Genomic DNA, 26,693 nt, shown 5'->3' with positions numbered 1-26,693 from the left:
CCAGTGCCTCTATCATCTACAAGTTGCCTTGAAGGCATCAAGAGTCAAGCACATAGTGTGAGACGGGAGTCACTTGTAGCCCTAGAGCAGGTAGGAGTGGCAGGTTCCCGTCCCTCAAGGATATTAATGAACCAGCTAGATTTTTAAAATGACAATCCATCACCTTTACGCTGGTGCCAGCCCAGAAATGACCAGACTTATTGAATTCAGAAGTTGACATGGTGGGATTTGAACTCACAACCTGTAAATTGCTAATCTAGTACTTTAACCATAAGACTACCATACTCGAACATGAATATAAAATAAAAACTCTGGAGATACACAGCAGGTCCAACAAAACCTGCAAACAGATCATCAAAACTGGAAACAGAATCATAGCTCGTCTTCCAGCTCTGAAGAAGTATCTACATCTAAAACATTAACTCTGTCCCGTTGCCGACCAGCCTGGTGTATATTCCCAGACATTTTCTCTTTTTATTTCTAAATCAGTGTCGCAGCACATATATAAAGACTGTTAGTCAATCATTAAATTTACCCTGGTGTCATTGTGCAGTTTATTTAAAAAATGCATCTCATCTCAGTTCATTCATGAATTGCTACAGAAAATGTGATTACCCCGAGTCAGAAGTCTCTCCCATTATTTCTTGCAACTTATCCATGAAATGCACAAATTCTAGAAGTCCTTTAACGTGCTGCATCAGTGGGTCTGTCTCCAAAGGGGCATAGCTTTTCCCTCCAAGTTCTAAACATCTAACAAAGGATGTTGCTGCCTGGGGGGGGGGGGGGGGGGGGGGGGGAGTAAGAAAAAAAAAGTTAGATTACGTACCAGGAGAGGTGAATATAAACAAGAGCTGCTGTCATCCCAGAGGAGGCTAAAAGGGTTAAATTATGAGGACGGGTTGCACAGACTAGACCTGTATTCCCTCGACTAAAGAAGATTAAGGGGTGATCTAATTGAGGTGTTTAAGATGTTTAAAGAAGTTGATAGGGTAGATAGAGAGAAACGGTTTCCTCTGGTGGGGGGAATCCAAAACAAGTGGGCATAACCTTAAAATTAGAGCTGGGCCATTCAGGGGCAGTGGAAATCTGGAATTTTCTCCCCCAAAAAGCTGTTGAGGCCGGGGGTCAATTGAAAATTTCAAAACGGAGATAAATAGATTTTTATTACTAGGTAAGGATATTAAGGGATATGGAACTAAGACAGATAAGTGGAGTTGAGGTACAGATCAGCCATGATCTAATTGAACGGCAGAACAGACTTGAGGGGCTGAATGGCCTACTCCTGTTCTTATGTGGGGTGTGGGGGCAAGGGGGAAGTGGGAGAAATGACCAGTGGCAGGGTCTTTACAAAGCTACTTGTCAGTAGTTGAGGAATTTCTCTGGGATGCAGTTTTGGTTCTTTGTCTGGAGGATCCTCAAGCAATGGCAAGAGACCTCAAATACACCAATCAAAAGAATCTCCCATGACAACTTGTCCGAAACAGAAATGAGATGAGTTTAGGAGAGAGCGTTGTAGGTGGAGGCTGTTCTCAGGAACCATAGGAACAGTGGGGGGGGGAGGCCATTCAGCCCCTCGTGCCTGTTCCGCCATTCTATTAGATCAGGGCTGATCTGTACCTCCAACTCCATTACCCGTCCTTGTTCCATATTCCTTGATACCCTTACCCAACAAAAATCTATCGATCGCAGCATTGAAAGCTCCAATTGGCCCCCAGCATTCACAGCTTTTTGGGGGAAGAGAGTTCCAGATTTCCACCATCCTTTGTGTGAAGTGCTTCCTGATTTCACTCCTGGACGGCCTAGCTCTAATTTTATTATGCCCCCTTATTCTGGATTCCCCCACCAGAGGAAATAGTTTCTCTCAATCCAATCCTTTTAAACACCTCGATCAGATCACCCCTCAACCTTCTAAACACAAGGGAATACAAGCAAAGTTCATGCAACCTGTCTGTTTTGGGCAGTAGGTAGCCCTTTCTAAAAGATGACCCAGGAGGGTCCCTAAACATTCAGTCACTGACTGACTTCCCAGTTGCATTCAAAGTACAAACCTCAAACTCGCAGGGAGCAATGGATTGAACCTTTGGAGCCCCAGTTCTCTGGCTTGTGCTCCCCCTGAGCTCAGCTCCTTGTAGGAAGTCCAGAATTACCCCATTGCTGTTACAGTAATGGTATGAAACGGGTAACACTGTAGCAGATATTCAGTTAAAAGTACACCAGGTTTTATTGCCGTCTTTCATATAAATTGCAATCAAGTGAATGCTTTTTGACAAATTATGTTTTTGTTTAACATATATTGACAAGCTAAAGAAACGGTCCAGGAATGCCTCAATTTTAAAATTCTCATCCTTGTTTTCAAATCCCTCTATGGGCTCGCCCCTCCCTATCTCTGTAACCTCCTCCAGCCCTACAATCCTCCCAGATCTCTGCGCTCCTCCAATTCTGGCCTCTTACACACCCGATTTTCATCGCTCCACCACTGGCGGCCATGCCTTCAGCTGCCTAGGTCTTAATCTCTGGAATTCCCTCCCATACCTCTCACCTCCTTTAAGATGCTCCTTAAAACCTACCTCTTTGACCTGTCCTAATATCTCGATGTTAATTTTTGTCTGATTACGCTTCTGTGAAGCGCCTTGAGTCGTTTTACTACTTTAAAAGGCACTATATAAATACAAGTTGTTGTTAATCGAGAAACACACCCATTTAAATAGGATTCAAAGAACGATATTAAGATTGCTGTTTCCTTACCAGGTACAATGATGTTTGTTTGCTGCATGCTGCGTGCTTCAGATCAGTGAAAGCAGTTCTCCCAAGTCCTCGGTCAGGGATGTTGTAGACACAAGCCAGAGCGAGGTCACTCTTGGAGTTTACCAGCAAGTTCAAATAATCACAGAGCAGCTTCTTCAAAGCCGGTGCCAACTGTAGCAGAAATATAACGTAACACCACAAAAACATTAACAGCAATTACACAATCAGACAATTTGCTTTGTCCCCAGATAAAATGAATGCCAGATTATATTTTCCAATAAATTGTCAATCGAATTTGAAGAGACATAGAATTTAAAAAAAATATATAAATAAACTTTAATGAAGAAAAATGAAGACCGAGATTATCTGCATTAAAATGGTGGCATCAGTAGTAAATGGTGGCTCAGTGGGTAGCACTCACCTCAGAATCAGAAGGTTGTGGGTTCAAGTCCCACTCCAGGGACATGCGCACATAGGCTGATGCAGTACTGAGGGAGTGCTGCACTGTAGGAGGTGCTGTCTTTCAGATGAGATGTTAAACTAAGTTTACCATTTCAGGTGGATTTTTTTTTCAAATTCGTTCATGGGATGTGGGCATCGCTGGCGAGGCCAGCATTTATTGCCCATCCCTAATTGCCCTGAGAAGGTGGTGGTGAGCCGCCTTCTTGAACCGCTGCAGTCCGTGTGGTGAAGGTTCTCCCACAGTGCTATTAGGAAGGGAGTTCCAGGATTTTGACACAGCGACGATGAAGGAACGGCCGATATATTTCCAAGCCGGGATGTTGTGAGTTGGAGGGAACGTGCAGGTGATGTTGTTCCCATGTGCCTGCTGCTCGTCCTTCTAGGTGGTAGAGGAGGTGCTGTCGAAGAAGCCTTGGCAAGTTGCTGCACTGCAGCCACTGTGCACCAGTGGTGAAGGGAGTGAATGGTTAGGGTGGTGGATGGGATGCCAATCAAGCGGGCTGCTTTGCCCTGGATGGTGTCGAGCTTCTTGAGTGTTGTTGGAGCTGCACTCATCCAGGCAAGTGGAGAGTATTCCATCACACTCCTGACTTGTGCCTTGTAGATGGTGGAAAGGCTTTGGGGAGTCAGGAGGTGAGTCACTCGCCGCAGAATACCCAGCCTCTGACCTGCTCTTGTAGCCACACTATTTATATAGCTGGTCCAGTTAAGTTTCTGGTCAATGGTGACCCCCAGGATGTTGATGGTGGGGGACTCCGTGATGGTAATGCCGTTGAATGTCAAGGGGAGGTGGTTAGACTCTCTTTTGTTGGAGATGGTCATTGCCTGGCACGAATGTTAGTTGCCACTTATCAGCCCAAGCCTGGATGTTGTCCAGGTCTTGCTTCATGCGGGCTCGGACTGCTTCATTATTTGAGGGGTTGCGAATGGAACTGAACACTGTGCAATCATCAGCAAACATCCCCATTTCTGACTTTATGATGGAGGGAAGGTCATTGATGAAGCAGCTGAAGATGTTTGGGCCTAGGACACTGCCCTGAGGAACTCCTGCAGCAATGTCCTGGGGCTGAGATGATTGGCCTCCAACAACCACTACCACCACCATCTTCCTTTGTGCTAGGTATGACTCCAGCCACTGGAGAGTTTTCCCCCTTATTCCCCTTGACTTCAATTTTACTAGGGCTCCTTGGTGCCACACTTGGTCAAATGTTGCCTTGATGTCAAGGGCAGTCACTCTCACCTCACCTCTGGAATTCAGCTCTTTTGTCCATGTTTGGACCAAGGCTGTAATGAGGTCTGGAGCTGAGTGGTCCTGGCGGAACCCAAACTGAGCATCGGTGAGCAGGGTATTGGTGAGTAAGTGCCACTTGATAGCACTGTCGACGACACCTTCCATCACTTTGCTGATGATTGAGAGTAGACTGATGGGGCGGTAATTGGCCGGATTGGATATGTCCTGCTTTTTGTGGACAGGACATACCTGGGCAATTTTCCACATTGTCGGGTAGATGCCAGTATTGTAGCTGTACTGGAACAGCTTGGCTGGAGGTGCAGCTAGTTCTGGAGCGCAAGTCTTCAACACTACAGCTGGGATGTTGTCGGGGCCCATAGCCTTTGCTGTATCCAGTGCACTCAGCCGTTTCTTGATATCACGTGGAGTGAATCGAATTGGCTGAAAACTGGCTTCTGTGATGGTGGGGATATCGGGAGGAGGCAGAGATGGATCATCCACTTGGCACTTCTGGCTGAAGGTGGCTGCAAATGCTTCAGCCTTGTCTTTTGTACTCATGTGCTGGACTCCGCCATCATTGAGGATGGGGATGTTTGCAGAGCCTCCTCCTCCAGTTAGTTGTTTAATTGTCCACCACCGTTGACCACTGGATGTGATAGGACTGCAGAGCTTTGATCTGATCCGTTGGTTGTGGAATCGCTTAGCTCTGTCTATAGCATGTTGCTTCTGCTGTTTAGCATGCACGTAGTCCTGAGTTGTAGCTTCACCAGGTTGGCACCTCATTTTTAGGTATGCCTGGTGCTGCTCCTGGCATGCTCTTCTACATTCCTCATTGAACCAGGGTTGATCCCCTCGCTTGTCGGTAATGGTAGAGTGAGGAATATGCCGGGCCATGAGGTTACAGATTGTGCTGGAATATAATTCTGCTGCTGCTGATGGCCCACTGCACCTCACGGATGCGCAGTTTTGAGCTGCTAGGTCTGTTGTGAATCTATCCCATTTAGCACGGTGGTAGTGCCACGCAACACGTTGGATGGTGTCCTCAGTGCGAAGACGGGTTTTCATCTCCACGAGGACTGTGCGGTGGTCACTCCTACCAATGCTGTCATGGACAGATGCATTTGCGACAGGTAGATTGGTGAGGACGAGGTCCAGTAAGTTTTTCCCTCATGTTGGTTCGCTCACCACCTGCCGCAGGCCCAGTCTGGCAGCTATGTCCTTCAGGACTCGGCCAGCTCGGTCAGTAGTGGTGCTACCGAGCCACTCGTAGTGATGGACATTGGAGTTCCCAACCCAGAGTATATTCTGTGCCCTTGCTACCCTCAGTGCTTCCTCCAAGTGGTGTTCAACATGGAGGAGGACTGATTCATCGGCTGAGGGAGGGTGGTAGGTGGTAATCAGCAGGAGGTTTCCTTGCCCATGTTTGACCTGATGCCATGAGATTTCATGGGGTCCAGAGTCAATGTTGAGGACTCCCAGGGCCACTCCCTCCTGACTGTATATCACTGTACCGCCACCTCTGGTCGGTCTGTCCTGCCGGTGGGACAGGACATACCCAGGGATGGTGATGGAAGAGTCTGGGACGTTGGCTGAAAGATATGATTCTGTGAGTATGGCTCTGTCAGGCTGTTGCTTGACTGGTCTGTGGGACAGCTCTCCCAATTTTGGCACAAATCCCCAGATGTTAGTGAGGAGGTCTTTGCAGGGTCGACTGAGCTTGGTTTGCCTTTGTCATGTCTGGTACCTAGTGGTCTGATGCCGGGTGGTCCGTCCAGTTTTATTCTTATGACTTTTTTTTAAGCGAGATTTTACAACTGAGCGGCTTGATCTCACAGCATTATTTTGAAGAGCAGGGCAGTTCTCCCCGGTGGCCTTTCCAATATTTATTCTTTAACCAACATCACTAAAACAGATTATCTGGGTCATTATCACATTGCTGTTTGTGGGACCTTGCTGTGCACAAATTGATTGCTGCGTTTCCTACATTACAAAAGTGACTACACTTCAAAAGTAATTCATTGGCTGTGAAGCACTTTGGGATCTCCTGAGGTAGTGAAAGTGTTATAGAAATGCAAGTTCTTTCATATATAAAAGGTGGATATCCATATCTCTGTTTCATTGCCTTCATCTATTGCTGACAGTTCTAACATGTATCACAAACTTGGCTGAACAGGTTGGTAATGAAGCGGTGTTGTAATCTGTAGGCTATTGGCTGCCTTAAGTGGACAATGGGATTGAATAGAAAATTAGATGCATGACCAGTTAATAAGACCATAAGAAATAGGAGCAGGAGTAGGCCATAAGGCCCCTTCGAGCTTGCTCCGCCATTCAATCAGATCATGGCTGATCTTCAACCTCAACTCCACTTTCCTGCCCGATCCCCATATCCTTAGATTCCCCTAGAGTTTAAATCCTGGAGTGAGACTTGAACCCAAATTTCAGAGATGAGTGTTATCAACAGAACCAAACTGACACTCAGTTCATCGAAGAACACTTCCTTTTTCTGCCGCTCACTGATATTTTGCCCCTTGAATGTTCTCAAGTCTACCTCACATTTGCTTCCCATCTCATCCACTCTGATGTAAATTCCATCTATGGTTTTGTTTGCTTCTTTTTGAATTGCTGCACTCAGCATAATTCTCGTTACAAGACGACCATTAACATAAAATAAAAAAAATATAAACATTTGTTTCTCTTGCATACTTTAGCCTCACCTTAGAAACGGCTTGACAAGGTTCGTTGGCTGGAGAAGTGGGAACAGAAGTAAAGGAATTTTCCAAAGTTTCTGAAGTACCTGATAGGTAATCCAACAGTTCCACCTGAAAGGTTTTGCAATTAATTACTTCACTGTACAGATATTAGCAACATAGCAAAACTACATTATATCATATGAAATAGAATCATACAGCAGGGGAGGCCATTTGGCCCATCGTGCCTGTGCCGGCTCTTTGAAAGAGCTATTCAATTAGTCCCACTCACCCTGCAAGTCTTTTTCCTTTCCAAGTATTTCTCCAATTCCCTTTTGAAAGTTACTATTGAATCTGCTTCCACCGCCCTTTCAGGCAGCGCATTCCAGATCATAACAACTCGCTGCGTTAAAAAAAAAAAATTCTATTCTCCCCTCTTGGTTTTTTTGCCAATTATCTTAAATCTGTGTCCTCTGGTTACCGACCCTCCAGCCAGTGGAAATGCTTTCTCTCTATCTACCATCAAGGCTATCTGCTTCAACTACTCCACGTGGCAGCGATTTCCACAGTCACATGACTCTCTAAAGAGATTTCTCTTAAATTCTTCATTAGCAGATTTTCCATAGCTTTGCTCAATCAATCATTTTGTTATATCGTTATAATCGTGTAATGCACACCGGATTATTTCGATGCTAACGTAGAACTGTTAAGGCCACAGGTGCCAATTGCTGCTAAGTAAACACAACCTTGGATCAATCACAGTTTAATTGTTGTTTGGTGAGTGAACTTTACAGATGGAAAAATGCTTGAAAGCTTCAGGCTGCAAGTCAGAAGTATCAAAGAAAGAACAAACAAACTTGGATTTAAATGAAGAGGAGTAGATTGTAGACAAAGAAGATTTATTGAAGTTAATAATGGACCGAAAGAAAAAAAGGACAGCCAGACTTGCATTTACATAGCGCCTTTCAAAGCCTCAGACACGTTACAGACAATAAAGTACTTTTGATGTGTATATAGGAGATCTGCCAGTATTCTTAAAGAGAAAAAAAGGTCACTTCAGTGCAGTACTCGGGGAGTGCTACATTGTCGGACGTGCCATCTTTCGGATGAGACGTTAAACCGAGGCCCCATCTGCCCTCTCAGGTGGATGTAAAAGATCCCACGGCCACTATTCAAAGAAAAGCAGGGGAGTTCTCCCCAGTGTCCTGGGCCAATATTGATTTGTCAACCAAAATCAAAAAAACCCAGATAACTAGTCATTATCTCATTGATGTTTGTGGGACCTTGATGAGTGCAATTGGCTACCGTGTTTCCTACATTACAACAGTGACTACACTTCAAAAGTACTTCATTGGCTATAAAACACTTTGGGTCATCCAGAGATCGTGAAAGGTGCCATAGAAATGAAAGTTCTTTCTTTCATAGAATCGTAGAAAGGTTACAGCACGGAAGGAGGCCATTCGGCCCATCGAGTCTGTGACAGCTATATGCAAGAGCAATCCAACTAGTCGCACTCCCCGCCCTATCCCTGTAGCCCTGCAATTTTTTTCGTTTCAAGTACTTATCCAGTTCTCTTTTGAAGGCCATGATTGAATCTGCCTCCATCCAGATCACAACCACTTGCAGTGTAAAAACGTTTCTCCTCATGTTGCCTTTGGTTCTTTTGCCAATCACCTTCAATCTATGTCCTCTGGTTCTTGACCCTTCTGCCAATGGGAACAGTTTCTCTCTATCTACTCCGTCTAGACCCTTCATGATTTTGAATACCTCGATCAAATCTCTCAACCTTTTCTGTTCCAAGGAGAACAACCCCAGCTTCTCCAGTCTGTCCACGTTACAAAGAGAGGTGGAAAAGCAAGTTGCGATGAGGACACAAAGTGTCTGCAAAGGGATATTGAGAGGTTAAGCGAATGGGCAAAAATTTGGCAGATGGAATATAATGTGGGAAAATGTGAAGTCATCCATTTTGGGAGGAAAAATGAAAAAGCAAAATATTATTTGAATGGAGAAATACTACAAAATGCTGTGGTACAGAGGGATCTGGGTGTCCTCATACATGAAACACAAAAAGTCAACACACAGGTGCAGCAGGTAATCCAGAAGGCAAACGAAATGTTGGCCTTTATTTCTTAGGGGATGGAGTATAAAAGCAGGGAAGTCATGCTACAACTGTACAGGGTGCTGGTGAGACCACACCTGGAGTACTGCGTACAATTCTAGTGCCCTTATTTAAGGAAGGACATTCTTGCGTTGGAGGCAGTTCAGAGAAGGTTCACTAGGTTGATTCCGGGTATGGAAGAGTTGTCTTATGAGGAAAGATTGAACAGGTTGGGTCCATACTCATTGGAGTTTAGAAGAATGAGAGGAGACCTTATTGAAACAATAAAGATTCTGAGGGGACTCGATAGGGTAGATGCTGAGAAGATGTTATCCCTCATGGGGGAATCTAAAACTAGGGGGCATAGTCTCAGAATAAGGGGTCGCCTGTTTAAGAGGAAGAATTTCTTCTCCCAGAGGGTCGTGAATCTTTGGAATTCTTTACCCCAAAAAGCTGTGGAGGCTGAGCCATTGAATACATTCAAGGCTGAATACATTCAATATTTGATCAGCAAGGGAGTCAAAGGATATGGGGAAAAGGCGGGAAAGTGGAGTTGAGGTAAAAATCAGATCAGCCATAATCTCATTGAATGGCAGAGCAGGCTCGAGAGGCCGAATGGCCTACTCCTGCTCCTATCTCTTATGGTAACTAAAGTCCCTCATTCCTGGAATCATTCTTGTAAATCTCTTCTGCGCCCTCTCTAAGGCCTTCACATCTTTCCTAAAGTGCGGTGCCCAGAGCTGGGCATAATACTCCAATTGTGGCTGAACCAGCGTTTTATAAAAGTTCACCATGACTTCCATATTTTTGTACTCTATGCCTCTATTTATAAAGCCCAGGATCCCGTATGCTTTTTTTTTTAAAACCGCTTTCTCAACCTGCTCTGCCACCTTCAATGATTTGTGTACATATATCCCCAGATTTCTCTGTTCCTGTACCCCGTTTAGAATTGTGCTCTTTAGTTTATATTGCCTCTTCTCATTCTTCCTACCGAAATGTATCACCTCACATTTTTCTGGGTTAAATTTCATCTGCCATGTGTCCGTCCATGCCACCAGCATGTCTATGCCCTCTTGAAGTCTATCGCTATCCTCCTCAATGTTTACTACACTTCCAAGTTTTGTGTCATCTGCAAATTTGGAAATTGTGCCCTGTACACCCAAGTCCAAGTCATCAATATATATCAAGAAAAGCAGCGGTCCCAGCACTGACCCCTGGGGAGCACCACTGTACACCTCCCTCCAGTCCGAAAAACAATCGTTCACCACTATTCTCTGTTTCCTGTCACTTGGCCAATTCTGAATCCATGCTGCTACTGCCCCTTTTATTCCAATCTTGATGACAAGCCTATTATGCAGCGCTTTATCAAACGCCTTTTGAAAGTCCATATACACATCAACTCCATTGCCCTCATCGACCCTCTCTGTTACAACATCAGAAAACTCTCAGGTTAGTTAAACATGATTTGCCTTTAACAAATCCGTGCTCGCTTTCCCTAATTAATCCACACTTGTCCAAGTGACTTATTTCTGTCCCGGATTATCGTTTCCAAAAGTTTCCCCACCACAGAGGTTAAACTGACTGGTCTGTAGTTGCTGGGTTTATCCTTACACCCCTTTTTGAATAAGGGTAACATTTGCAATTCTCCAGTCCTCTGGCACCACCCTTGTATCTAAGGATGTTTGGAAGATTATGGCCAGTACCTCTGCAATTTCCACCCTTACTTCCCTCAGCAACCTAGGATGCATTCCATCTGGTCCGGGTGACTTATCTATTGCAAGTACAGCTAGCCTTTCTAGTACCTTCTATCAATTTTTGGCCCATCAAGTATCTCAACTACATCTTCTCTTACTGAGATTCTGGCAGCATCTTCTTCCTTGGTAAAGGCAGATGCAAAGTACTCATTTAGTACTTCAGCCATGCCCTCTGCCTCCATGAGTAGATCCCCTTCTTGGTCCCCAATCAGCCCCACCCCTCCTCTTATTACCTGTTTACATGCCTATCGAAGATTTTTGGATTCCCTTTTATGTTGGCCGTCAGTCTATTCTCATGCTCTCTCTTTGCCCTTCTTATTTCCTTTTTCACTTCCCCTCTGAACTTTCTATATTCGGCCTTGTTCTCACTTGTATTATCAACCTGACATCTGTCATGCGCTCCTTTTTTCTGCTCCATCTTACTCTCTTATCTCTTGTCATCCAGGGAGCTCTGGCTTTAGTTGCCCTACCTTTCTCCCTCGTGGGAATGTACCTAGACTGTACCCAAACCATCTCCTCCTTAAAGGCCGCCCATTGTTCAATTACAGTTTTGCCTGCCAATCTTTGATTCCAATTTACCCGGGCCAGATCCGTTCTTAACCCACTGAAATTGGCCATCCTCCAATTGAGTATTTTTACTCAAGAATGCTCCTTGTCCTTTTCCATAACTAATCTAAACCTTATGCTACTATGATCACTGTTCCCTAAATGTTCCTCCACTGTCACTTGCTCCATTTGGCCCGCCTCATTCCCCAGAACCAAATCCAGTAATGCCGCCTTCTTCATTGTTTCTTCTTACATTTCTCACACTATTAAAAACACATCTACAAACATTTTGTAGCGTAGATGCATTTAAACGGAAGCTAGATAAGCACATGGAGGGAGAAAGGAACATAAGGATATGCTGATAGAATTAGATGATGAAGTAGGGAGGAAGGAGACTCGTGCTGAGCATAAACACCAGCATGGACCAGTTTGGCCAAATGGCCAGTTTCCCTGTTGCAGACTCAATATAAAACAATGGATTTACAATATATAAAGCAATTGAGAAGGGTACAAGCTTTAGCATAGATTTACCTGTCCAAATTATTGTACCACCAATGAATTACATAGAATTTTACAGCACAGAAACAGGCCCATGCCAGTGTTTATGCTCCATACGAGCCTCCTCCCACCCTGCTTCATGTGACCCTATCAGTATAGCCTTCTATTTATTTCTCCCTCATGTGCTTATCTAGCTTCCCCTTAAATCGCACACCTTACCGTAGACAGTATTTCTTCAGGTTCACTTTCAGGTTTTAAATTGGCACAAATCCTGTACACGTCAATCAGGTCCACAGAGTTACTTCTGCTCAGAAAAGCCTCATACGTTTTTCGGACTTTGTCATATCCTTCTGGGGCCGCTGCACATTCGCTCAGCAACTCTAGTTTCTCCTGAAGTAAATGTTTCCACGACAGGAGCAGTTCACTTAAGGCTACGCCGAATTCTCCGCAGGACTGAGGAATAAATGCAAATTAACAACTTTCAACCAGAAAACGCACCACAGGAAGTTACAAGAGGAAGAGAATGGTTCACAGAACGTTATGAATTGCAAAAGTGCTTCATGAGGCAGATACGGTCAAATTTCCTTAAGTCCAACCAATCAAGGTTCGAGATGAGGTAATGTAGATTGCAGTAAAGTTTAACGTTAAATTGGGATCGCAAGTGGCCCAAATTTACTTGTTCTAAGGTGTCAGGCCGTGGCTTAGTGGGTAGAACTCCCGCCTCGGAGTCAGAAGGTCGTGGGTTCGAGCCCCACTCCAGAGACTTGAGCACAAAATCCAGGCTGACACTCCCAGTCCCAGCACTGAGGGAGTGCTACGCTGTCAGAGGTGCCGTCTTTCGGATGGGACGTTAAACCAAAGCCCCGTCTGCCCTCACAGGTGGACGCAAAAGATCCCATGGCACTATTGCGAAGAAGAGCTGGGGAGTTCTCCCCGGTGTCCTGGCCAATATTTATCCCTCAACCAACATCACCAAAACAGAAGATCTGGTCATTACCTCATGGCTGTTTGTGGGATCTTGCTGTGCACAAATTGGCTGCCGCGTTTCCTACGTTACAACAGTGACCACACTTCAGAAAGTATTTCATTGGTTGTAAAGTGCTTTTGGACATCCTGAGGTCACGAAAGACTCAAGTTCTTTCGTTCTTTAAAAGTGACCAAAGGATATTTGTAGACCTGGGCAAAAGGAGAGCAACAAAGCAAACAGAATGCTGAACTCTACAGCCAGATCAGTAGAGAATAAGTCAGAGGATGTCATGCTGAAACTGACCCACCCACACCTTGAGTATGGTGGCCCGTTCTGGCCAGCGAAACACAAGAAATACATTCAAACAGCTCAGAAAAGAGCCACAAGACTGATTCCTGGTGTCACAGGCCTGAGTCATGAAGAAAGATGGAGAAACTTACACTTTTCAACTTTGAAAGGAAGTAACTAAGAAAAGACTTGAGATATTTATAAAAAAAACAGTATAGAATCATACAGTACAGAAGGAGGCCATTTGGCCCATCCTGCCTGTGCCGGCTCTTTGAAAGAGCTATCCAATTAGTACCCTTTCCCCATAGCCCTAGAAAAACGTCCCAGAGCCACTTCACAGAAGCCTAATTGGACAAAAATGGATGCTGACCCAAAGGAGGAATTATTCGGAGTATTGGCCAAAAGCTTGGTCAAAGAGGTGGGTTTTATAGAGGGTCTTAAAAAGGGAGAGACTTAGGGAGGCAATTCCAGAGCGTGGGATCTGGACGGCTGAAGGCACGGCCGCCGACGGTGGGGTGAATGAAGCCTGGTGCCTAGTGTTCACTCACCGCGGCAAACTTCAGCGCAGAGCCCGTCTGGCAGGAACTCTGACTTGATAAATCTCTGAACAAACAAAAGCCAGCAAATTGGCCAAAACTCATCACGTTCATAGCAGTGAACAGGAGCCGAATCATGTCATTGGCTTTGATAATTCACTGTCACTGCAAATGAGGTAGGAAAGTGTACGAGACAATCATTGTAGGAAGGTAGATGGGAGGGCGAAAAGTTAAGGGGTTGGCGAATTTTTAAAACAATAAGAAAGACTTGCATTTATATAGCGCCTTTCCATGGCCTCAGGACATCCGAAAGCACTTGACAGCCCATGAAGTACTTTTTGAAGTGTAGTCACTGTTGTAATGTAGGGAAACGTGGCAGCCAATTTTGCGTACAGCAAGATCCCACAAACAGCAATGAGATAATGCCCAGATAATCTGTTTTAGTGATGTTAGTTGCCTGTCAATCAGTGTCAATAGCTTGTAGACAAGTAAGTGGAGCATTGTACTAATGCCCTTTCAACAATAAACTATTTCAAATGGAGGAAACCATCAAACTGAGCATCCTTTACATAGGAATAAAGGAAAGTACAGGACAGGAAATACAGTCCATCTGTCCCAAATTCCAATACCTCTCAATCAGCCATTCCCTCAAATATTGATCCAATTCTCCTTTAAATTTTCCCACACTATCTGCCTCGCTGAACAGTCTCTTCCACACATTCACCACCCTGTGTGAGTGTGCGAGAGGTAGTTCAATGTAAACTGTCCGTGCACCTTCCCTTTACTAAGCTGGAGCCCGGGTCCGCTAGGTCATGAGTCGGTGGCAATCTTGTTACGTGTGCTACGTCCCATTGACGATCTTGACTCACCTCTTTGTTTATCTCGGCCATAGCGAGCTGCAAAACCATAAGCATATTGTCTGCACCACAAACAGTGATTCTCTCATGCTCAGGTAACTGGCACCATTCTTTCCGGAACCTTCTTATCAACTGTAATACTCTCTGCTGAAGAGAATCCATGTCCCTAAATGACAAGCGAATTAAGTTAGAGAGAGACATTTATAAGTTCAGGAGACTATTTAAGATATTCCGAGTTAAAGAACAACCATTATTGCAGCCAGATCTCAGAGGTTCTTTGGTGGAATATCTGAGTTATTCTTTGTCCAGAATATCGACGTCTTTTGTGGCATGAGCTTTTTTACAGAATGTGATTGCTGAAGTGTCAACAAATTATAAAGAGTGGGGGCCTACACTTAACCAATAAGAAAACTTGCATAAGACTTCCAACAGACAAACAACAACAACTTGCATTTATATAGCGCCTTTAACGTAGTAAAATGTCCCCAGGCACTTAAAATCAGATTAAGATAGATACAGATTGTCACCTAGTAAGGATCAATATATTTCTCTCGTTAATCAGCAAGGGAAAGATTGACAGAAGCTGAGATTTTACATTGCATACACGCTAGCAGAACTCCCATGGCATTGCTCATGCTCAGTGTGAGGATACACTAAAGTGTGACAGGAAGTAAACGTGACACTTACAGAAAGCGTGTGCCGTACGCAAGATTTGTAATTAATTACTGGCAGATCTCTCGTGGCATTGCTTGTGTTCAGTCAGATAATACGCTGCTTTATAACAATAGGGAAGTTATCAACAAAATGTAACAGGGAAAGAGTTACAGGAAGTCCACACTTTACACAAAAAAGTTATTATATAGAAAGACATGAAATATATTTCATGGAATCATAGAAAAATACAGCACAGGAGGCAGCCATTCAGCCCATCTTGCCTGTGCCGGCTCTTTGGAAAAGCTATCCAATTAGTCCCACTCCCCCTGCTCTTTCCCCATAGTCCTGCAAGTTTTTTTTTTCCCCCCCTTTTCAAGTATTTATCCAATTCCCTTTTGAAAGTTACTATTGAATCTGCTTCCACCGCTCTTTCAGGTAGTGCATTCCAGATCATAACAACTCGCTGCGTGAAAAAAAAAAACTCAACTTCCCTCTGGATCTTTTGCTAATTATCTTAAATCTGTGTCCTCTGGTTACCGACCCTCTTGCCAGTGGAAACAGTTTCTCCTTATTTACTCTATTTAAAAAAAAAACCCTTTCATAATTTTTGAACACCTCTATTAAATCTCCCCATAACCTTCTCTGCTCTAAGGAGGACAATCCCAGCTTCTCTGGTCTCTCCAATTAACTGAAGTCCCTCATCCCTGGTACATCTCCTTTGCACCCTCTCCAAGGCCTTGACATCCTAAAGTATGGTGCCCAGAATTGGACACCGTAACCTAGCTGAGGCCTAACGAGTGTTTGAGATACTGCTCTTGTTCATGTCCTTCACCAAGTTTCAGGATAAATTGGCTTTTGACACAGATGGCATTTGACATCAATAATGCAGATCAAGCTCCACATCCAATAAGTAGAAAACAATAGCTAAGGATTCCAATACATAAAACATACTAGAGACCAGTAGCTTAATATGAAACAGCAGCAACGACCACTACTTGTCTGTAAATCATTGCTACCTGATGTGTTCAATGAGTTTAAAGCCACTTGTAGTTTTTTTCCCCTTTAAATCAGTCAATGCCAGTCTTTCCTCACGTACACAAACTACATATTCTTGACAGCAAGTCCAAGAATTAATCCACATTGGGCACGAGAATATATTTTCCTTCCAGAGGCAGGACTTAGCTTCTACTTACACACAGCTCAAAAGTTGGTCCAACATTACATAATCATAGAAGTTACAACATGGAAACAGGCCCTTCGGCCCAACATGTCCATGTCGCCCAGTTTATACCACTAAGCTAGTCCCAATTGCCTGCACTTGGCCCATATCCCTCTATACCCATCTTACCCATGTAACTGTCCAAATGCTTTTTAAAAGACAAAATTGTACCCGCCTCTACTACTGCCTCTGGCAGCTCGTTCCAGACACTCACCACCCTTTGAGTGAAAAAATTGCCCCTCTGGACCCTTTTGTATCTCTCCCCTCTCACCTTAAATCTATGCCCCCTCGTTATAGACTCCCCTCCCTTTGGGAAAAGATTTTGACTATCGACCTTATCTATGCCCCTCATTATTTTATAGACTTCTATAAGATCACCCCTTAACCTCCTACTCTCCAGGGAAAAAAGTCTCAGTCTGTCTAACCTCTCCCTGTAAGTCAAACCATCAAGTCCTAGTAAATCTTTTCTGCACTCTTTCTAGTTTAATAATATCCTTTCTATAATAGGGTGACCAGAACTGTACACAGTACTCCAAGTGTGGCCTCACCAATGCCCTGTACAACTTCAACAAGACATCCCAACTCCTGCATTCAATGTTCTGACCAATGAAACCAAGCATGCCGAATGCCTTCTTCACCACCCAATCCACCTGTGACTCCACTTTCAAGGAGCTATGAATCTGTACTCCCAGATCTCTTTGTTCTATAACTCTCCCCAACGCCCTACCATTAACGGAGTAGGTCCTGGCCCGATTCGATCTACCAAAATGCATCACCTCACATTTATCTAAATTAAACTCCATCTGCCATTCATCGGCCCACTGGCCCAATTGATCAAGATCCCGTTGCAATCCTAGATAACCTTCTTCACTGTCCACAATGCCACCAATCTTGGTGTCATCTGCAAACTTACTAACCATGCCTCCTAAATTCTCATCCAAATCATTAATATAAATAACAAATAACAGCGGACCCAGCACCGATCCCTGAGGCACACCGCTGGACACAGGCATCCAGTTTGAAAAACAACCCTCTACAACCACCCTCTGTCTTCTGTCGTCAAGCCAATTTTGTATCCAATTGGCTACCTCACCTTGGATCCCATGAGATTTAACCTTATGTAACCACATTTTTAAACCTGGATCAGAACTAATGACTCATGGGTTCTCAGTTTGGTGCCCTTGTTTGTTTTGTATAAGCTACAAGATTTTATGCAATGCAATCTGAGCTTGTTTCCCATTACATCAGACTGTCATCTTGGACTAACTCAAACCCCCGATTTTAACCTCATGCATCCAGCGGGAACAGGGCGGGTCGGGATGCCTGTTTTACACCTCACCCGATTTTAACTCTCCACTGACTTGAGACACTAAAATATCAGGTGGGGTGTAAAACCGGCATCTGACCCGAACACGCTGGGCGGGTTAGGTAAAAAAAAAAATGTTAATCGGGGCTTTCGTTTCTGCCATGCCAACTTGTGAGTGGCCATCACTCTGAGCACAGTTCTTGCCCGGGTGAAACATGGAAGGCCCCCTCGGAGCTGTTCTGCATTCACTCACCCGAGGACCTCAGGAGCCTGCTGCATAAATTGGGCCCGCAATTCGCACCAACACAGTTGAAGAGCAAGAGACAACATGAGATTGCTGCAAGTGCTGAGAAAACACCTGGGAGTGGGGTAAGGATAAAAAAAAACAATTGGAAAAGAAAAAGAATGGGGATTTTTTTTTAAATATTTGTAGGTGGTGCCGCCAAGGCTGGCATTTATTGCCCATCCCGAGTTCCCTTGAGAAGGTGGTGGTGAGCCGCCTTCTTGAACCGCTGCAGTCCATGTAGTAATGGTGCTCCCACAGTGCAGTTAGGAAAGGAATTCCAGGATACTGACCCAGTGACAATGTAGCAACAGTGGTAAATGTCCAAGTCAGGATGGTGTGGAGCTCAGATATAATGGAAAGAGACAAGGAAAAAAGGACAAGGAAGAAAAGAATACAATAATCACACATTTATCATCGTGTTTTTAAATATTTGTTCTCAGGATGAAGGCGACAATGGCAAGGCCACACTTAATGCCTTCCAAGCAACTAGGAATTGGCATTAAGAGTCAACTATCCAGTGTGAGGCTGGAGTCACGTGTTGGCCAGACTGAGTAGGGATGGCAGGTTCCATTCCCTGAAGAACGTTGGTGAACCAGTTGGATTTTTGCAATAATCCACCAGTTTTCATGGTCATTTTCCCTGGTACCAGTCCACAAATCATCAGATTTAATCAATTCAATTTCCCAACTTACCATGTTGGGATTTGAACACATGACCTCTACATTGCTAGTCCAGCCCCATGACCACTTGGCTACCGTACCCAGTCTGTCATATGGCCCACATGACAGACCTTGCTTACCACTGCTAGCAATATTCGTTTTCAGCTCTGGGAACAAAGGACTCATCCATTGTTGAAAGCTCCAAATATAACAGTTGGACATTGCATTTTAAATAAAACTAAACTGTATGTCTTGATATAATTCCATCCATTTTAACGAGTTTATAATTTATTACAGTTACTCAATAAAATTTCATTGCAGACCTGCAGTTTGAAAATATTTCTAAGGGGGTCCCCTGCAAATACTGACGTGCTCCCACCGACCCCCTGCAAATGTTGATACATTCCTGGTCCAGGAACGCTTACAAATTCTGATACACTCCCAAGGGATCTCTGCCCTAACTTACAAATGTAAGGAATCTTACAACACCAGGTTATAGTCCAACAGTTTTATTTGAAAATCACAAGCTTTTGGAGACCTGACGAAGGAGGAAAGCTCCAAAAGCTTGTGATTTTCAAATAAAACTGTTGGACTATAACCTGGTGTTGTAAGATTCCTTACATTTGTCCACCCCAGTCCATCACCGGCATCTCCACGTCCTAACTTACAAAATAATGTTATCATTAATATACAGTAATCAAAATAATAGGCTAGTAGCCAACAGGTACAGAACAATAAACACATCTGATGGACTCCCTCCCCCGATTCCCCAACAGTCCAGCGACCACAGGTACAAAAGCCTATCCGTGGAGACAAATAATAAATAGCCTGAAATAACTGTGCAAAAAAAGGATAACGCAACCGCACTGAGTGTATTTAAACAGAACTTCTTCAGGTTATTGTAAGCAACGACACAAAATGCAATAACACCATTCCCAATAACCAGGATCAGTAATCTGAAATGCTGGAAACACAGTATCTGAAAAAAAATTAAACGTTTTGCCACAGGGTCCCCAAAACAAACTTTATGGGGGGAAAAAAACATAAAACAGACCTACCTGCTGTGCAATTCCAGCATTTTAGAGTTACAGTGTTTTTGTTTAAATTTGATCACTCGTCAGTTGGGGCTGCTCACAACAGCCAACGGCCAATTGAATCTCCTTAAAGCACCGGTTTTAGCATCGAATTCCTCCCCCGAATCAGTGCACGTTATTTCGCGGACAGGTGGTCTCCCCCCCGGGGAGAGCTGACACTGGGTGAAGGGTCGGTCCGTACCTGACCCGCACAGCCTGCTCCTGCTGCTCCCCGGCGCTAGTTTAAAAGTCCCGGGCCAGGGCGACAGTAACCAATCGGGGCCGCGGCGCTACAATGTTGCACTCTCCACCCGGAAGCGAAGCGGCCGCTTCCAATCAGCGTTGCGGGCGAGTGTCTGAACGTTCCAAATTCGAGGAATCCGGGCAACGTTCGGACTGGTATGCGCGGGAGAGTGTCTGAACGTTCCATTGACGGAATCCTCGCTCCCGCTCCCGCTCCCGGGGGAAGCCCTCTGACGGCCGGTGATGATGCTGAAGGAGGCGGCGGCGCGCGGCGCCACGCACACGGTACCGAGCGAGGAGAGCGTGCACGTGGTGGAGTTCAGCCCCTTCGAGAGCTGCGCCACCGGGAGCCTGGTCGCCTACGGAGGCGACAACTACGTGGTGGTGGGCAGCTGCAGATTCCAGGTGTGCAGGCAGCGCCGCCCCGGGGAAAAGGGGGATTTACTTTTCCCAGGCGTTGCTGTGTGGGACCGGTGCACAGCAAGATCCCACAGACAGCAGTTGAGATGAGTGGAAGGAGGAGAGAACTTGCATTTGCCTTTCACGACCTCAGGACGCCCCAGAGCGTTTTACAGCCAATGGAATACTTTTTTTTTTCTGAAGTGCAGTCACTGTTGTGATGTAGGAAACCCGAACAGCAAAGTCCCACAAACAGGAATGTGACGATGACCAGATCATTTGTTTTTTTTTTTAGCGATGTGGGTTGAGGGATAAATATTAGTCCAGGGCACCAGGTAGAACTCGAATGCTCTTTGAAATAGTGCCATGGGATCGTTTACGTCCGCCCGAGAGGGCAGACGGGGCCTCGGTTTAACGTTTCATCCAAAAGATGCACTGGGAGTATCAGCCTGGATTATGGGCTTAAGTCTCTGGAGTGGGACTCGAACCCACAACCTACTGACTCCAAGGCGAGAGTGCTACCCACTCAGCCAAGTAGTGTCTTCAGTGTATGCTTAAAAGTCTGGAAATGATCAAATGAATGCTTAAAGGAGGTGAATTTTAGCTGCTGGCCTTTTGTCTTTCACACAAGGCCAGCAGCTAAAATGGGCGGAACGGGCGCCCTGCAAGCTCAGCCCATTTGTACCAGGCGGCGAGCGACCTAACCCTGAAAGGGACCGCTGGAGGCGGCTGAAGAAAAGGCCGAGAATTTTTTTGGGGAGAGTATTTTTGTGTGGCCTGGATGAGCAGGGAGTGTGCTCCTTCTGGCTCCACAGATATACCACGGGTCGCTGCCGGCCCATGCTCGATCTCCCGATCCGATCCGCCCAGCCCACGCGTCCTGACCTGCCGACTGGCTCACTGTGGGAGCCGGCCGATTTCCTGCCTGGCGAGCTGTGGCCCGTTTCGCTCACGGAACCCGCCGGCAGATTCAAACGAGGCCTGAGACCCCAAATGGTTCGGGCCTTCCGACACCGGCTTCGGGTGGACGGTGCAATTGCTCCGGCGATTTCTCACCCGTTATGGGCGGAAGTCATATCCCCCTAATCCTCACCGTGTGTTTGAATTCCATTTGTCCGCTCGTCGGGGAGGGGGTTAATCCGTTTAAAATAAACTGATAAAACAGCAAACGTGCGAATTTGATGTGGGCCTGCTGTGTATTCATGCAATAATTTTGCATTTCCAGCTTAGAGAGAGAAGTCAAACCCAACAGCCAGTGGGGAAGCAAGATTAGGATAGTACGTTTTATGAATATTATAAATCCCTCTCTTTCTCCTGTTTAATATCTTTTAGGAAGAAGACACGGAAATTAAAGGTATCGAGTACAAGACCCTCCAGACTTTTCAGCGAGGTATTCGAGTGGACGCCATTGCCTGGAGCCCAGAAACTAAAGTTGATGCACTGACACAACTGCTCCAGTAAGAGAGAATTCTTTTTTTTAAAAATTCATTCTCAGGGGGTGAGGGTCACTGACGAGGCCGACATTTATTGCCCTGAGAAGGTGGTGGTGGGCCTTCTTGAACTGCTGCAGCACGTGTGGTCACTTTTTTGTAGCGGGTTTGACAAAACTGAGTGGTTTGCTAGACCCACTTCAGACAGCAGTTACGAGTCAACCACGCTGGTGTGGGGACTGGAGTCACCTATAGGCTCAGACCGGGTAAGGACGGCAGGTTTCTTTCCCTTAATGCCATTCGTGAACCAGTTGGGTTTTTACAACAATCCAACAGCTTCATGGTTAATTTTACTGATGCCAGCGCTTTATTTCCAGATTTTGTAAACTGGATTCAAAATCCTCAAATTGTCATGGTGGGATTTGAACTCGTGTTCTACTGGATTATTGGTCCAGATGTTTTGGATTACTAGCTCAGCAACATAACCACTGCACTACCCTAACCTGCGATGTTCATTGAAAATGGGGAACTGTTTCTTTAGAGATGGTGGTATTCAGAGTTGAATTCAAGTTTGCAAGTTACATTGTTTGGTATTAAGTCAGATGATAAACTTTCTTATTAAAATAGGAGTGTTACACCATTTATTACACAGTGTATCTTTGTCCATTTGAGGCCACAGAGTCTAATTGTTGCTAAGTGACCTCAACCTGTGTTTACTTAGCAACAATTAGACTCTGATTGACCTCAACCTGTGTTTAATCAGAGTCTAATTGTTGTTTGGAACGTTGCAGACTGGAATGTGCTTGTCAGCTTCAGGCTGCAAATGAGAAGCACCAGCATTTCAAGCTTGTTTTGCATGGCTAACAAAGCGTGAGGAGGCTTTAGAATTTGCATTTCCACATAAGAGACATTTTCAGCTAATGTGCGCCTTGGGAAGCTTTATTACGTTAAAGGCGCGACATAAATGCAAATTATTGTTTCCTTTCCTTTTAGTGTCAGCCGTGGCTTAGTGGGTAGCACTCTCGTCTCTGAGTCAGAAGATTCTGGGGTCAAGCCCCACTCCAGAGACTTGAGCACATAATCCAACGAGAAATAATTGCCCATCTAAATTGTTACCTTTAGTTTATCATTAGGTGAAACATCAGATGCCGGAGGAAGGTTCCCAGTTACAGTATCTTTGTAAGCCTGCCTCAGAGTGCATTCCTTTGAAAAGGACTTGGCTGTTCATTAACAAAAGATCGCCGTCGCACCTATAGTAGGTCAGGGGGAGTTCAGACTTTTCGTGGGTCATGGGGTGCATGCCATCGGGCTACATACAAGGTTAAGGATCTCATGTTGCTGATCTCAAATAGAAAATGATTTAAGACTCTAGTGGGGGGTTGTGTATAGGCCCCCTGGTAGCAGCTGTGAAGTGGCAGAATGTATAAAAGCAGAGATTAGACAAGCATGTAGCAAAGGCAGGGCGGTTTTAATAGGGGATCTTAACTTTCATATTGATTGGGATAAGCAGACGAGCTCATGTCAGAAAGGTAACGAATTTCTTGAGTGCGTTCAGGACAGCTTTCTGCAACAATATGTCATAGAACCAACAAGGGGGCAGGCCATATTGGATTTAATAATGAGTAATGAGCTAGATTTAGTTAACAGCCTAATGGGACGTGAACATTTATCTAATGGTGATCATAATATGATCGAGTTCAACATTGGGTTTGAAAGGGAGAAACCTGTAAGATTCTAAATTTAGGTACGGCCGACTTGATGAGACAGAGACTGTCCACAGTAAACTGGGCAAATCTGTTAATGGGGAAAATGACAAAAGATCACTGGGAGGTTTCAAAAGAGAATTTAACATGATACCGAACCAGTTTATACCCCCAAGGGGCAGGAACTCCACTTGCCAAAAAAAACAACCATGGTCGATAAAAGACTAAAAGAAAAAGCATACAAAAATGTAAAAAAATAGCGCAGATCCTGGCGACTGGGAGAGATACAAAGAACAGCAAAGGGTGACAAAATGGATAGTAAGAGCCACAAAAAGGGAATATGAAAAGAAACTTGCAAGGGATATCAAAATCAACACTTTTTTACAATTATTATTAGGAAAAAGAGGTTGGTCAAGAGCAATGTGGGCCCCTTAAAACTGATAATGGTGATATTGTAAATGAAAATAAGGAAATGGCGACCATGTTGAATAATTAAAAGCAAAATACTGCAGGTGCTGCAAATCTGAAATAAAAACAGAAAATGCTGGAAATACTCGAAGTGAGGCAGCATCTGTAGAGAAAGAAACAGAGTTAACGTTTCAGGTCGATGACCCTTCGTCAGAACTGGAAAAAGTCGAAGATTAAATAGTTTTTAAACAAGTACAGAGCCAGGGAAAGGGGGGAGGAAAGAACAAAAGGGAAAGTCTCTGATAGGGTGGAGGGCAGGAGTGATTAAATGACAAAATGGGTGATGGTGCGAGGCAGGGAGGGTGGGAATGGGACAAGTAAAGAAACAAAAGATGGGTCTAGAGGAGCTGTAAATGGCAACATCAGAACCATTACCAGCACCTGCTGTCTGGAAAAATGGGAGCAGTTGTTATGATCTGAAGTTATTGAAATCAATGTTGAGTTCGGAAGGTTGTAAAGTGCCTAAACGAAAGATGAGGTGCTGTTCCTCAAGATTCCATTGAGCTTCATTGGAACAGTGTAAGAGGCCGAGGACGGAGTGGGACAGGGAATTAAAATGGCAAACGACAGGAAGCTCAGGGTCACGCTAGAGGACAGAGCGGAGGTGTTCGGCAAAGTGATCACCCAGTCTGCGTTTGGTCTCCCCAGTGTAGAGGAGACCTCATTGTGAGCAGCAAATACAGTGTACTAAATTGAAAGAAGTACAAGTAAATCGCTGTTTCACTTGGAAGGAGTGTTTGGGGCCCTGGACGGTGAGAAAGGAGGTGGTGAAAGGGCAGGTGTTGCATCTCCTGCGGTCGCATGGGAAGGTGCTGTGGGGAGGAGAGTGGGTGTTGGGGGTGATGGAAGGGTAGAGTAGGGTGTCGCGGAGGGAGTGGTCCCTTCAGACTGCTGAAAGGGGAGGGGAAGATGTGTTTGGTGGTGGGATCGCGCTGGAGGTGGCGGAAATGGTGGAGGACCAGGTAGTTTTAAAGGAAGTAGGTGAGAACATTGCAGATGCCCTAACTATAATCTTCCAAAGTTCTCTTCATTCAAGAACTGTTCCTTTTAGATTGGAAAATTGCACGTTTCACTCCACAATGTAAGAAAGGTGAGAGAGGGAAACCAGTAAATTATAGACCAGTTAGCCTAACAGCTGTTGTTCGGAAATTACTAGAGTCTATAATTAAAGATAGAATGACTGAACACCTTGAAAATTTTCAGCTGATCAGTGAGCCAGCATGGATTTGTAAAGGGTCGGTCATGCCTGATGAACCTGATTTAAATTTTTTGAAGAGGTGAATAATGTGGTGGGCAGGGGAATGTCTATGGATGTTATTTATATCAACTTCCAGAAGGCATTGGATAAAGTCCCTCATAAGAGACTGTTAGCTAAAGTTGAAACTCGTTGAATTGAGGGCAAATTATTGACCTGGTTAGGAAATTGGCTGAGCGGCAGGAGACAGAGTAGGGATAGAAACATAGAAAATAGGAGCAAGAGTAGGCCATTCGGCCCTTCGGGCCTGCTCCACTATTCAAAATGATCATGGCTGATCGTCTAACTCAGTACCCTGTTCCCGCTTTTTACCCATATCCCTTGACCCCTTTAGCATTAAGCAATATATCTATCTCCTTCTTGAATACATCTAATGACTTGACCTCCACTGCCTTCTCTGGTAGAGAATTCCACAGGTTCACCACCCTCTGAGTGAAGAAATTTCTCCTCATCTCGGTTCTAAATGGCTTACCCATTATCCTGAGACTGTGACCCCTGGTTCTGGACTCCCCAGCCATCGGGAACGTCCTCCCTGTATCTTGTCTGTCTAATCCTGTTAGAATTTTATACGTTTCGATGAGATCACCTCTCATTCTTCTAAACTCTAGTGAATATGGGCCTCGTTGACCCAATCTCTCCTCATACGTCAGTCCTGCCATCCCAGGAATCAGTCTGGTAAACCTTCATTGCACTCCCTTCATGGCAAGGACATCCTTCCTCAGATAAGGAAACCAAAACTGCACACAATACTCCAGATGTGGTCTCACCAAGGCCCTGAATAACTGCAGTAAGACATCCCTGCTTCTGTACTCAAATCCTCTTGCAATGAAGGCCAACATACCATTCGCCTTCCTAACTGCTTGCTGCACCTGAATGCTCGCTTTCAGCGACTGGTGTACAAGGACACCCAGGTCTCGTTGCGCCTCCCCTTTTCCCAATCTATCACCATTCAGATAATAATCTGCCTTTCTGTTTTTACAACCAAAGTGGATAACCTCACATTTATCCACGTTATACTGCATCTGCCATGTTCTTGCCCACTCACCCAACTTGTCTAAATCACATTGGAGCCTCTTTGCCTCCTCCTCACAGCTCACATTCCACCCCAGCTTTGTGTCGTCTGCAAACTTGGAAATGTTATATTTAATTCCCTCATCCAAATCATTGATATATATTGTGAATAGCTGGGGCCCAAGCACTGATCCCTGCGGTACCCCACTAGTCACTGCCTGCCACCCGGAAATAGACCCTTTTATTCCTACTCTCTGTTTCCTGTCCATCAACCAATTCTCAATCCGTGCCAGTATATTCCCCCCAATCCCATGTGCT

The 26,693-nt window shown here is 44.9% G+C and overlaps 2 protein-coding genes across 3 annotated transcripts in view; one reads left to right on the top strand and one right to left on the bottom strand.

The window, feature by feature from the left end:
- parpbp (PARP1 binding protein) overlaps positions 1-26,693 on the bottom strand; it is a 51,591-nt gene that overhangs the window by 15,371 nt on the left and 9,527 nt on the right. The window contains exons 1-6 of one of the 2 annotated variants that reach the window (XM_067999248.1): positions 19,852-20,460; positions 14,682-14,835; positions 12,241-12,474; positions 7,153-7,257; positions 2,746-2,916; positions 616-770 (exon numbers count right to left, since the gene is read on the bottom strand). In XM_067999248.1, the coding sequence (XP_067855349.1) occupies positions 616-770; positions 2,746-2,916; positions 7,153-7,257; positions 12,241-12,474; positions 14,682-14,835; positions 19,852-19,871 (839 nt within the window). In that variant the 5' untranslated portion in view covers positions 19,872-20,460. Of the gene's footprint in view, positions 1-615; positions 771-2,745; positions 2,917-7,152; positions 7,258-12,240; positions 12,475-14,681; positions 14,836-19,851; positions 20,461-26,693 lie in introns of those variants that run through there. The other variant, XM_067999249.1, reaches the window with a different exon arrangement.
- Positions 20,190-26,693, top strand: part of nup37 (nucleoporin 37) — a 36,788-nt gene continuing 30,284 nt past the window's right edge. Inside the window, exons 1-2 of the mRNA XM_067999250.1 lie at positions 20,190-20,514; positions 21,841-21,965. Coding sequence (XP_067855351.1) covers positions 20,353-20,514; positions 21,841-21,965 — 287 coding nt within the window. The 5' untranslated portion in view covers positions 20,190-20,352. The remainder of the gene's footprint in view (positions 20,515-21,840; positions 21,966-26,693) is intronic.

The sequence above is a fragment of the Heptranchias perlo genome, chromosome 18 (assembly GCF_035084215.1).
Source record: "Heptranchias perlo isolate sHepPer1 chromosome 18, sHepPer1.hap1, whole genome shotgun sequence".
Taxonomy (NCBI): Eukaryota; Metazoa; Chordata; class Chondrichthyes; order Hexanchiformes; family Hexanchidae; genus Heptranchias; species Heptranchias perlo.
Note: the sequence above shows the minus strand (reverse complement) of the source record. Positions and strands in the feature narration are given on the sequence as shown.